We start from the raw sequence: 12,566 nt of genomic DNA, 5'->3' as shown, positions 1-12,566 counted from the left end.
AGAAGTAATTTGCTTCAGTAGAGAATGTTACAACCCCAAGTTCAAAATTGAAGAATGTTGTGAGTGAGACCTCAGTTTCTGATGAGGATGTGTTAGTCAAGTCTAAGGGAAAAGAAAAGTCAAGTGTTACGAAGTCTGGCAAGTGAAAGTTAGAACCCGTTAAAGAACCTGGTTTTGTGAAAACGATGAGGAGTGAAACTAGTTCTACTAAAGAACGATTAAGTCACCAAAAGGTTTTGTTGGGTTGCCTTTTGACCCAGTAATTTCTGATATGGCTAGTATGAGACAAGTACTTACAATGGTTGAGTTTCAACAATGGGGGTATCTGTTCCAAATGGATGCACCCAAAGTGTATGAGGATGAGGTTCAAAGATTTTTTGCCAGCCTCTTTCCTGTTGATACCGACCATATTTGTGCTTTGGTAAATGAGGTGGACATTGTGTTTGATGTGAGTCTGCTTGGGGATATTCTTAAAGTCCCTACGGTTGGTGTGTCTAGTGTGAAAGATGCATGTGGGTATATCTTCCGGAATACTGTGGTAAAGGATAATGCGAACCAAAAGGGGGACCAGGTTCACAAGAAGGCATTACTCCTTGTTTATCAGTTGCACGTCGAGTTGGTGAACAAAGTTCGGTTACCCCGTGCTGAGAGGAGGTCCATGACTTCCAAGTCTGACTTATTTCTAATGGAGCAACTGGATGGCTTTAACCCCGTGAACTTGCCTGCTATCATGATCGAACATATGCAAAAAGTAGCAACCTTCAAGGATGGAAATCACGGTCTTCCATATGAGTTTCTGCTTACTCAAGTGTTTAAGTTTTTCAAGGTGCCACTAGGGCAAGGCAAGGTAGGAACCAAGAAGTAGACCTTCTCTCAAACAATTTTGGAAGAATGTGAGCGCATCGAAAATAATGGGGGGGGGGGGGTTAGGCGGTACATCAACAATCTCACTGGATTGTCTCTTTTTGTTTTTATGACTTGGCAGATGTTTTTGTTTCTTTTATTTTGATGTGGATGGGATGTATCAGTATTGCTCCCGATTTCAACAGTCCTAGAAGCAAAGGCATATGTTTTATATATAAATATTATCCTCTTTTGTTATCTAAATGCTTGTTTTTCTGTTTCTCTTCTTTATCATGTTGTGTGCACATATGTGGCATGCGTTAGCTAGGCTGGACTTCTTTATGCTGTTTGTCTGCTTGTGTATTTTTAATGATGCCAAAAGGGAGAAGTATAAATTGAAACAGGGATGTGATTAAGGGGGAATCATAAAGTCAGGGGGAACTTGTGAAGTTACTGTTACCTCATCTGGTTATTTCTTCTCTAAACACATGTTATCAATGTCTAAGTTTGTCATCATCAAAAAGGAGAAATTGATGTGTTTTCAATGTCTTTGCCTTATGTTTTGATGATTTAACAAAATTACTGTCAAGAGCCAGATAGGGAACCTGACACACTTGGTATACATTGCTAATGAACGGATTCCAACCAGAACTCCATCTAATGTGAATTGCTCCAAGTGTAGAAAATAGAGAAGCAAGACATGGACCTGATCCCTTGTGTTTCCCTGACAGTAGTACGAAAGTCAACTGTGCACAACTGGAAAGTGACTGCCACAGAAATAGTGCGCACAGTGTAGCAGTTTTGTAGTCACTTGTCCTTTGACTAACCAAGTGCTTACATCATTCAAGTGATGTCATCAAAGGTATATTAACAAGAGTATTACAACAAAACATTACTTGAAGACTTGAGAATTCACTTCAAGCATTCAAGCCTTCTGCTATAGTGAATTTAATTCTCAAAAGCCTCAAGAACAAAGTTAAATGCTACTACGTACCAGTTCCTAAATCTAGTATTTTGTCGTCCTTAGTTGAGTTGTAACTTTGTGATTTTTCTTATTGTAATTCCCAAATTGCTTAGCTAGAAGCTTTGCTTAGGAACCCCTTTGTAAAACCAAAAACTCTTTGTGTTTGTGTCGTGACTAGAGTTAGACATGAGTTGAAGTCTTCGTAATAAATGTATTGTAAAGTGGCTTGTAATAGGTGTATTACAAGTTAGTATATGATTAAGAGTTTAATTCCTAGATTGCATAGGTTGTAATCTAAAAGTTGCTCATGGTGAAGTTGAAATCCTACTAGTATAGGTCGTGATTTTTTATCCCCTTGAGCAGGGATTTTTTCACGTAAAACTCCATATCTTATTTACTTACTGTTTTATTAGTATTCTCAGTGAAAACTCATAGATGACCTGGTACTCTATAGTTTGGTAGACTCATATAAACTATCTTGGGTGAACTCGAGCCCCTCGGCCTTGCTGGAAAAATAGCGAAGCATTATCACTATGCGCCAGAAAGAAGGGTGGATCTGGCCGAGGGTGACTTGATATCTTATGCAGAAGTCGATCACGATTGGATCGAGGGGACCCAGTGTGAAGGGGTAAGTGTAAACACTTAGGAACCCCTCCACATGAGTGGTGATACTCTCCTCGGGGGTAGGGATCTGTACCACGACCTCATTCCCCAGCCACAATCCTTTTTCATAGCCTCGAGGTGTTTCTCCGTCATCGAAGAGATATACCTCGATGCATGCTCACATTGGCCAGGAACCGCGGGGGAGATTTTCAACTCTGAAGTTTTTCTTTATGATGCAGGCACTGAGTACGATCTCGTGAAGGGCTGACGCTTTGTCACTGGCCGAATGGGAAGAAGAGGATGAAGCTTTCTCCTTTTGGGGAACTGCTTTAGAGGTTTTCGCCATTGATTTTGGTTTAGAGAAGCGGAAAGAGGCGGAGTTTTGTGTTTTTCGGTGTTAAAAAGGCAGAAGTAGCAGATGGTAAGAGAAAGAAATGAAGAGGAGGGGAGATATCAGAGAAGTTAGGAGGAGGTTTAAAGATGGAAGTAAAGTTCTCAATTCGAAGAAGGGGCCTTGTATTTCTAGGCAAGCGGCAACGGTTCGGTGGCGCTAGTGCCCGACCGCCACTGGCAAATATTTAATGTTTGGGAAAACGAACCGCTAGGACACTTTGATCACTTCGAGTGCATACGTCACGGGGATGACATCATCATCAGGGGCTCCGAAAAATCAAGGCTCAAATCGTTTCTTATCGTCTAACTCTAAGAAACGTGGGGACTATATGTGTACCATTGAAATCAGGCATGCCCAATTTCGTAGACTCGAGGGGTCGCTCCGAGAACAAGTACGAGATAGACCGGGCTCAAGTCCGATGGCGGAGTACAAGGCTCGAAGATCGAAGTGCTTGTTGAACACCGAAGCCAAGTATGACCAACCTCGAAATAGTACCGTTAGACATCTGTGGCCCTGAGATCACGGCGTAAATTTCGGAACGGATTTGTACTAGGCGGTTAGACAACTGTATAATAAGATTCCTTACGACAATTAGAAGTGTACCTTATTAGGATTCCCTCATTATATAAATGGGATCCCAATCATTTGTAACGCATCAATCATTGACAAGACAATATACATTCTTCACTTTCTTGCTTATTGCTCATCAGAATTGTCTTTTAGCTTTATTGTTCTTACTAACCTACCTCGAGGTCACCTTAGCTCGAGGTCGAGACTGGCTTGTCTACTGGTTTGATTCAACTTATTTCTTTAATTTATACGCTTGATTCTTTGATTATCAATTGATATTGGACTAAATCACATATCTTTAAGATCTCAATACAAATTTAATTGTCACTCGGATTTTAGGGTAAACAGAGAAACAAACTTATTAACGACTATCTTCGATTTTCTTCTTTTATTTGTTTCAAATTACATTAATGTATTTGCTACTGAATTTGTAGGATGCTTTGCTCAATTTCCATAACGATCTTTTTTTTGGGGATATTGTATAGTTTTGGTGGAAGTTGCTAATGGAGCACTAAAACGGGCTAAAAAGATAAAACTTTATGGTGCCCCAAAAGCTTAAGTTCTAATAATTGCCCCTTCTATAATAATATAATGCTACTTCCTAGCACTGAAGACAGTTCAATACAAAGGCAGTACCCAGACTCGAGCTAAGACAGCTCACATGACGAGTGGATCATAATGTTAGGAAGTGTTTATTTGGCAAGATAATCAATCATTAAGCCAAAAGTCAACAGTTATTGACAAAATAAAACTGGCATATTTATATACCCTTTAATAACGATTAGCATCGATCTGTTTGTTGGATTATTAATCACACTTTGTTTTCATTACCAAACGTGAATTCGGGAAAGTCTAAATAAGAGACACTGTCTCCAAAAGCTATAAAGGTACTGCTACTACTGTATCACGATTCACGAATATCAATACATTTGACTTATATGCAAATTATTTGCTTTATTTTGTAAGTTACTAATTTCACTTAGAGTCAATTTATCATTTTACTTATGTGCACTTACGTGGTGTAAAAGAAGTGTAGTTTAAGCTTATTTGCCAAGTTACTTATTGGTGGTTACATGTAACTATCCAATAGTGTAAAAATTCTTTTACGTTATCGGTGTATAAAAGTTAAATAATCTTACCGAGTTATTGTACTTAGGCTGGATAAGATTATGAATGAAAATATCCGGGTAAAGATAGGTGTGGCTCCCATGAAAACAAGATGCGGGAAGCTAGGCTTAGATGGTTTAGACACTTGAGGAGGAGAAGCCTGGATGCACCGGTAAGGAGGTGTGAACGGTTGGCCTTGACGGGGATGAGAAGAGGTAGAGGGCGACCTAAGAAATATTAGGGAGAGGTAATCAGGCAGGACATGGTGCGGATGTAGATTTTCGAAGACATGACCCTTGATAGAAAGTTGTGAAGGTTGAGCATTAGGGTTGAAGGTTAGGAGATAGAAGGTTAGTATGATAGTGTTTTGTTTTAGGCTGCTAGTGGCTCAGCTGTGTTCTTAACACTTCATTAGGGTCGTAGGTTAGGTTGTAATATGTTTAGTGGTCCTTGTGTCCTTATTATTCTCTTGCGTCTGTAGTACTGTGCCTTTGTTACTGCTTGGTATTATTACTTTGCTCCCTATTTTCTAGTTATTGCGTTACTAGTGTTATTTTCTGGATTCCTTCGCTGTTACTGATACACTGTCTCTTTCCTTCTTGTGCCGAGGGTTTACCGGAAACAGCCTCTTTACTCCTCTGAAGTAGGGATAAGGTCTGTGTATGCACCACCCTCCCCAGACCCCATTTGTGAGAGTTCACTAGGTTGTTGTTGTTGATGAGTTATTGTACTTGTTATAAAAAGATTATATCATTATTACATAAACATTAAACACAATTTCAAAATATAAAGCACACCAATATCAATGAATGAAAGCAATCTCATCAAATCTCATGCATCATTTCGAACATTTCATCAAAGTTGGATGGATCTTTACAAAGGCTTAAAAGGAAGAAGAAAAACAATACAAATAGGTAAATATGAAAAAAGAAAGAATCAGCAATATGTTAGTATTGCTTGTCTTCCTTTTTATTACAAAAGGCAAACGGAGTTCACAACACAATCAAATTCAAACAATTTTTTAGAATTCACTAACGAGAGGGGCGTGGTCGTAGTTCATGAACACATTGCTGTAAGTTAAACCAGCCAAACCACCACCAACTAGTGGTCCAACCCAGTAAATCCAGTTTCCAGCGAAGTTACCACTGGCCACAGCTGGACCAAAAGAGCGGGCCGGGTTCATTGAACCACCGGAGAATGGACCGGCAGCCAAGATGTTAGCACCAACAATGAAACCAATGGCAATGGGTGCAATGGTGCCCAATGTTCCCTTCTTTGGGTCAACTGCTGTTGCGAACACTGTGTACACTAATGCAAAGGTGATAATGATTTCCATTACAACTCCTTCAGTTGCTCCCACTCCTGCTGCCACGCCGTGAATTGGAACAGCCTGACATATTGATTTAACCATAAATATCAAATTCTGTTACATAAAATGACAATTAGGATATAAATATTTGGCTAAACACATTTATTTAAGGTGGGGGTAGGGGTGGGGTGGGGTGGGTTGGTAGGGACGGAGAAAGTTGAAAAAGAGTTTTGGAAAATTGTTTCCCTTCTCTTCACAGGGAGGAAAATGAGTTCATGGGGAAAATATTTTCCAAAACATTTAAGTCAACCAAACATGGGAAAACATTTTCCGAAAATATATTTTCCTTCATGCCAAACACACCCTCAATATGATATAATATTGTCTGGTTTGAGCCAAACTCACATGGTTTTCCCAAAGACCTCACACCGTTAAGATTATCGACTTCTTATTATAAGCACTTTCTTTTTTACTTTCTACTTGAGATTTTATTCGCACACATCCAAAGTAAGGATCCATTTAGACATAGATTTTGGCAACTTTTTTCCAAAAAAATATTTGAAACATTGTTTGTTCAAGGAATTTGATTAGTTTTTGAAAAAAAAAATTGAAAACTTTTTTCAAGTTCCCAAAAAATGGTCTAGGGCAGTTTTTAAGTGAAATTTTTTCTTGCACTCATAAAATTTTAATTTTTTTCAAATAAAATATATGTCCAAACACAATTTTAATTTTTAAAAATTACGTTCAGCACAACTTCAATTTTTTTTTAAGTTACAACAAAATCTAAGCTAGCTAAGTATATTTAAGAAATACTATATGATTAGGACTTACTAGTCCTCCAGTGACAAATTTGAGGAGGTAGGAAGCTGCAATGGCGCCCAAAACCTGAGCAATCCAGTAGAACAAGCCGGTAATAATGGTGATTTGACCGCCAAGAGCTAAACCAAAAGTAACCGCAGGGTTAACGTGACCACCGGAGATGTTAGCGGCAATAGCAACCGCCACGAACAGAGCCAATCCATGGCAAACTGCAACTGCTACTAGTCCCGCCGGATCAAGAGCAGCATCTGCTGTCAACTTGTCTGCATTTTAATATAATTGAAGTACAAATTTATTTAGAATAACAATCAAAGCCAAAATGCCCAAAGGAGTAACGTAGTTTTACCTGCTATAACAAGTTACTTACGATATCAGAGTGTCAAACTACGCTTGTCACATAGTATTATACAGGCGGAATACATACGGATACGGAGACACTTAAAGTTAGCATGATCTTTCATTTAGAAACCTGAACTTAAGAGAGTTCCTATTGAGCACTTATACTATCCGAAACTTATTCCAATTGAGCACTTATTTGACAATCAGCCAAACTTACAAAGTTTGTGAAATGCACTCGCGACTGACGTGGCGAATGAAGAATAATAAAAGGACATATATTATTTTGAGTAAAAAAAAGGAAAAACTATGTTAAATCTATTTAATAAACAAAATAATTAGTGGTCTTGGTGTTCTTCATAATTTTCATGTATGTTCTTGTTCCAAGCATGATTTTAATCCAAATTTTAAAGAGAAACTCCACCAAATTTGTTATAACTTCAGCTAAACATTCCCCACGACAACCCGAAGACAACCCCAATATTAATTTCCCAAATTTTCATCAAATCAAGTAACCCATTTTAAACCTTCAAGCTTTTTAAAGACCCATTAATGGTGGATTTCATTTAATTGCAGTTCTCTGCAACAAGGGGATGCGGCTCCTGCTCTTGACTTCTCCAACCTTAAATCAAATCCAGGATTTACAAGAAAAATTAAAATCCAATAATAAAAATTAAAAAATCAAAAATTGAAGAACATTGAACTCTTGTTAAGAGGGGAGCTCGTTGGAACCCAGATCGTTTTCCTAGGGTTTTGGAATCTTTTCTGTGACCAGCACGGGAGAAGAAGAGGGGAACTCGTTGGTTTTTTGGAGAGGATGAGGTCGCCGGTTTCTCTTGCCGAATTCTGGCAGTGAAGAGACGCAGATCTGTTTTGTTTCTGAGGGAGAAGATGAAGGAAATAAAAAAGAAAAAAGAAAAAATCTATTTTTTTGGGTCTTCACGCGCCTATATCGGGTGAAATTCACTTTATGTGCCAACTCAGCAAGAAGTGCTCAATTGGAATAAGTTTCGGGTAGTATAAATGCTCAATAGGAACTCTCTTAAGTTCAAGTGTCTAAATGAAAGATCGTGTCAACTTTAAGTGTCTCCGTATGAATTTCGCCTATTATATATGTATATAATAGGTGTTGTAAAAGCTCTACGGTCACACTTGTCTATATATAACATCATGATGTTATATGACAGTCATTCACCATCAAAGTCAAGTTTTCTATAAAAATCACTTTTTACGCTTTGTTATAATATATGTCCTCTATAACAATACTTTTGCTATAACAATCAAAAAAATTTGGAACAAATGAGGATATTATCAAGAGGTTTGAATGTATATACTTTTTGTTTACATGTTAGTAATTGTTCTATACATGGTATCATTATGACTTAAAAGTGAGCGTTACTTTCTCGTTAAGAAACTTTACGTAAAATATTAACAAAAAAATATTTCAGCGTAAACAAAGGTACGTAATGTACGTATTTGAGTTCATAAGTAAGTATTAGTAGTAATAAATAATTAATTAAATGAAAGAAACGAAGAGAGTTACTAACTGTAGGCAATGGCGGAACCAACTCCGGCGAAGACGAAAAGCAACGTAGAGATAAATTCAGCAATATAAGCCTTAATAGACCCTGAGCTGAATGAATCGTCAAAACGTCCCAAAGCTATGCAAGGCATTTTCAGAGAATAAATAATTTCTTCTAAGAAACAAATTAATAGACAGATAGCAAATAAAGCTTTTGGATGACTTGAAGAGCCCTTTTGTCAGCCTATATATACTGCAAATATAAGAATAAAATATGGTGTCAATTAATGCAATTCATGAGTTTTGCACTGTAGTATACTATAGGGTGGTACGAGCATCTAGGGGGTGGAGCTAGCATGCAGGACACGGGTTCAGCCGAATTCAATAATTGTGGTTAAAATTATATATTTATTTTAATTAAAAAATATATTAAATATATATAAATTATTAATTTAAAACCTAATAACTTAAACGAACTATAATATCGAACTCATAAACTTAAAATTGAGACTTCGCCCTCTGCGAGCATCTTTTTGTTATAAGGGAAATAGGAAATACATAAGAATAAACATGACCATGCTTATCCAATGTAGGTGTTTGTTACAAAACTTAGCTGTCACTAACATGCTTTTATGGAATTGTCTCGAAGCTCGTAAATAACCATCCATGTGATCCAATCAATAAAACATTTTGGGTGGGTGGGCTAGGGGTTCCCTTGCGAAGAAAATAGAGAAATACATATTTTTAGGCATTTCAAAAGATAATAGTTAAAAAAATATATATTTTATATATACTTCCTCCGTTCCAATTTATATGAACCTATTTGACTGTGCATGAAGTTTAGAAAAAAATAAAGACTTTTGAAATTTGTAGTCCTAAACAAGTCAAAAAGGGGCCAGAGTATTTGTGTGGTTATAAAAGCTTCTCGTTAAGGGTAAAATTAGAAGTTTAAGTTAAACTGTTTCCCAATTTAGAAAGGGGTCATTCTTTTTGGAACGGACCAAAAAGAAAATAGGTTCACATAAATTAAAATGGAGGGAGTATATTTCTTGGTTAGTGAATACAATTAATTTTAATCGACCGATCAATTTTATAATTTAATTTGCCAAAAGAAAAAATCATTAAGAAAAGAGTTGGTGATACTACATATATGGAGGCAGGACTATTGGGGTTAGGTACAAAATGAATTGCATATTCATGTCATTATAAGATAATTACAAGTAATTAATGCATTATATATTATATTAATGGTACAAAAAATCTTTATATTATTAGTATATATAATATAATTGAGAGTTTAATCATTTAATCAATAATGAGAAATGGCAGACTTGCCGATGGATAGATAATAAATATTTAGATATGTTGCTCCAGTCATGCTTGGTGGTTGCCTGCATTTATAAATCATTTTCCTTATACAAGATCGAACTGTATATTCTCTGCAAACTACTGCTTCATTTATTTCTTTACCTTTCTCTTCCTTTATAGAATATCATTTTCTGTACGAGTCTGAAAATTCATTTCTTAATTTTTTCTATCGAAATTAACAGAAAAGAGAAATGGTAGGTATCACACCTCCTTTTTTTCCTACACCTCCTGAAAGGGAGGTATATAAGAGAGTTTTTTTCAATTTAAAGTGACAATCGAAACGTGATTATTTTTTATTATTCAGAGTCGCCACTTGAGATAATTTATGGTGTCCCAAGTCATCGGTTTTAAATCCCGAATCGAGGAAAGATTGACTCTGTACTATAGTCCGCGAACATAGAAATCCGGGTAAGGAATTCTGTTAACCCGGGAGAAGGTGTTAGGCATTCCCGAGTTCCGTGGTTCTAGCACGGTCGCTCAGTTGTTATAATTGGCTTATTTATATGATTTTAACACGTATTTTAACATATGGTAGATTTTGATTTATTAACCGCTTTTGTTCATTTTTAAGAAGATTCAACGCTATTTAAAACACGCTTTGGATCACGCCACATGAAATGCACCCGTGATCCGCAACATATTTTATCTAACGTTGTTGAGATATGGATTTGGATCACATGAAATGCACACCCGAGTTTAAGGAAGTTAATTTAAAATTACGCGCCTAAAGCACCTACGCGTTTTCAAGTTGGCGAGGGCCATGGAAGATTCACCAGTGGCACACCTCGATTTCTAATTGTGAAGGGCAATACTTAACTAACTAAAAAGAGGTCCAAAAGTTGGGTTTACTCTAAATTAATGTTCAAATTGCCCTTACCAGTTATAAGCCCGTGTTTGATAATACTAGGCACCTTCAATCACATAAAAGGATTTGGGCCAGCAACGAGCCCACTATATTTGCTCAAACATTAACCTCATAATTCAGCATCCAGCATTTAAGTACGTTTGCCAACACTAACTTTCAAAATTCAACATTATGTTGCAAAATTAACTTAACAATCTCATCGCTCAGCAATCTAAGGAAACATTCTCAAATCATGCTAAACTACTGTCAAGTCCATAAACAAAGAACATGGTCAAATGTCCTAGACTAACTGACCACAACATAACTTTCAGGAGTAAAGCTAAAATTCACTCAGCGGAAGAATTAAGAGGTCTGTGACTCCATATGTAATTTGACTTTAACTTATAATGAAACTTCCACATATTCAACCAAGAAAACTTATTTTTAACCAAAGACACATACCAAAATTTCCACCAGATGTCAAGAAACTTGTACTACTAAGATAACAGACACAGAATTTCAGTTTTAGGAGAAAGGTATTCAGCTCACTTAGTCAAACACACTTCAATTCTTTAAGAACTAAAATAACAAGCTGATAGATGGAGAAAACATAGCTTAAGCCAAATTTGCAAAGTAGCAACATGAAGGAATACATATTATACTAAGCATGGAGTAGCTTTTAAACCAAATGCATTTAAATAAACCCCGACAAGAGGTGTTCTTTTTGCAAGCCATCCAACATGAAACTATAAATGAATTCATAGTAAATCTTAATGACATGAATGAACGTAATGGACCGTAGATGTACTAAATTAATACAAAACTTTTAAGAAAATACATTTAATATTCAATGTCAGGAGACTAATGTGCATCTTGGGCTTCCAGTCGATTACATGGCTTCAAGCTCACATTTCATACATTCATGGGGGTCTGAGAAGTACCTGGGGACAGAAATTAAAGCAAGAGAAGATGAGGAATCAGCAGCAGTGTAGTAGTGCAAATCAGCAGATCAACAACAACCAATCCCACTTCCTTAAACCATTTCGAGCCCAGAATACATCAGAAATTACTTCAAGATTTGAAAACCACCAAGAATTACAGAAAAAACTTCAATGTAATAGTAATTTTGTGATTTGTCTTTGTATTTTCTTCTGATTATTCAAACCCCTTTGGTATTTTTGTTTTCAGCCGTTTCTAATCTTTCCAAGTCTGATCCCCCTCAAAAATTCAGGAAATGGGGACTTTATAGAGGGATTTTTAGGGCAGCAGTAATAACTTTGTTAATTATCATTCACCCCTTTCCCCAATTTCATTATTTCAGTTCAAACCCCAATTCAAATCAGTTTTTGCAAGCCAATCCCCTCCCCCACTTTCCTAGAAGCTTCCCAATGCAGTTACAAAAGATTCCCTTGCCCAATTTCCATGAACTACCCCTTAAACAGCTACAATTTACCCTTAAACTACTGATAATTACCTACCCATATCTGAAACTTGGAACCCATTAAACGACTGGCAGACCCAAAACTTCCCCCACAACCTTTTGGGCCTCATCTAATGGGCCTGTCTGCATGTAATGAAGGCCTAAGCCAAACAGAGACCAACACACGACAAGTTTAGAAGAAGAAGAAGAAAGCAGCCACAATCTGACTCAATGAAATTAAAACAAACAATGGGCCAAATCAAACTAAACCACAGAATTGTAACAAAGATTAATCAGAGGAATTTAGAAATGACCAATGCAGAACCATACGGATTCAAAGGCCTATCATGCAAACATATTTGAATAAGAAAAGAAAGAGAGAAGAAGAACACCGGAGAGGACAAATACAGACAACGCAATCAAAAGAAAAGAAAGAAAACAAAATGACTAACCACAGTAGATGAAAA

At 36.8% G+C, this 12,566-nt stretch overlaps 1 protein-coding gene across 1 annotated transcript; it reads right to left on the bottom strand.

The window, feature by feature from the left end:
• Nucleotides 1-5,302: 5,302 nt before the first annotated feature.
• Nucleotides 5,303-9,016, bottom strand: LOC104230138 (aquaporin TIP2-1-like). Its single transcript, XM_009782878.2, has 3 exons — nt 8,493-9,016; nt 6,622-6,872; nt 5,303-5,871 (listed from the first exon to the last, which is right to left on the bottom strand). The coding sequence occupies exons 1-3, from the start codon at nt 8,617-8,619 to the stop codon at nt 5,503-5,505; spliced, it is 747 nt and encodes a 248-aa protein (XP_009781180.1). The 5' UTR covers nt 8,620-9,016; the 3' UTR covers nt 5,303-5,502.
• Nucleotides 9,017-12,566: the final 3,550 nt, after the last annotated feature.

This window comes from Nicotiana sylvestris, chromosome 6 (genome assembly GCF_000393655.2).
Source record: "Nicotiana sylvestris chromosome 6, ASM39365v2, whole genome shotgun sequence".
In the NCBI taxonomy this organism is placed as follows: Eukaryota; Viridiplantae; Streptophyta; class Magnoliopsida; order Solanales; family Solanaceae; genus Nicotiana; species Nicotiana sylvestris.
Note: the sequence above shows the minus strand (reverse complement) of the source record. Positions and strands in the feature narration are given on the sequence as shown.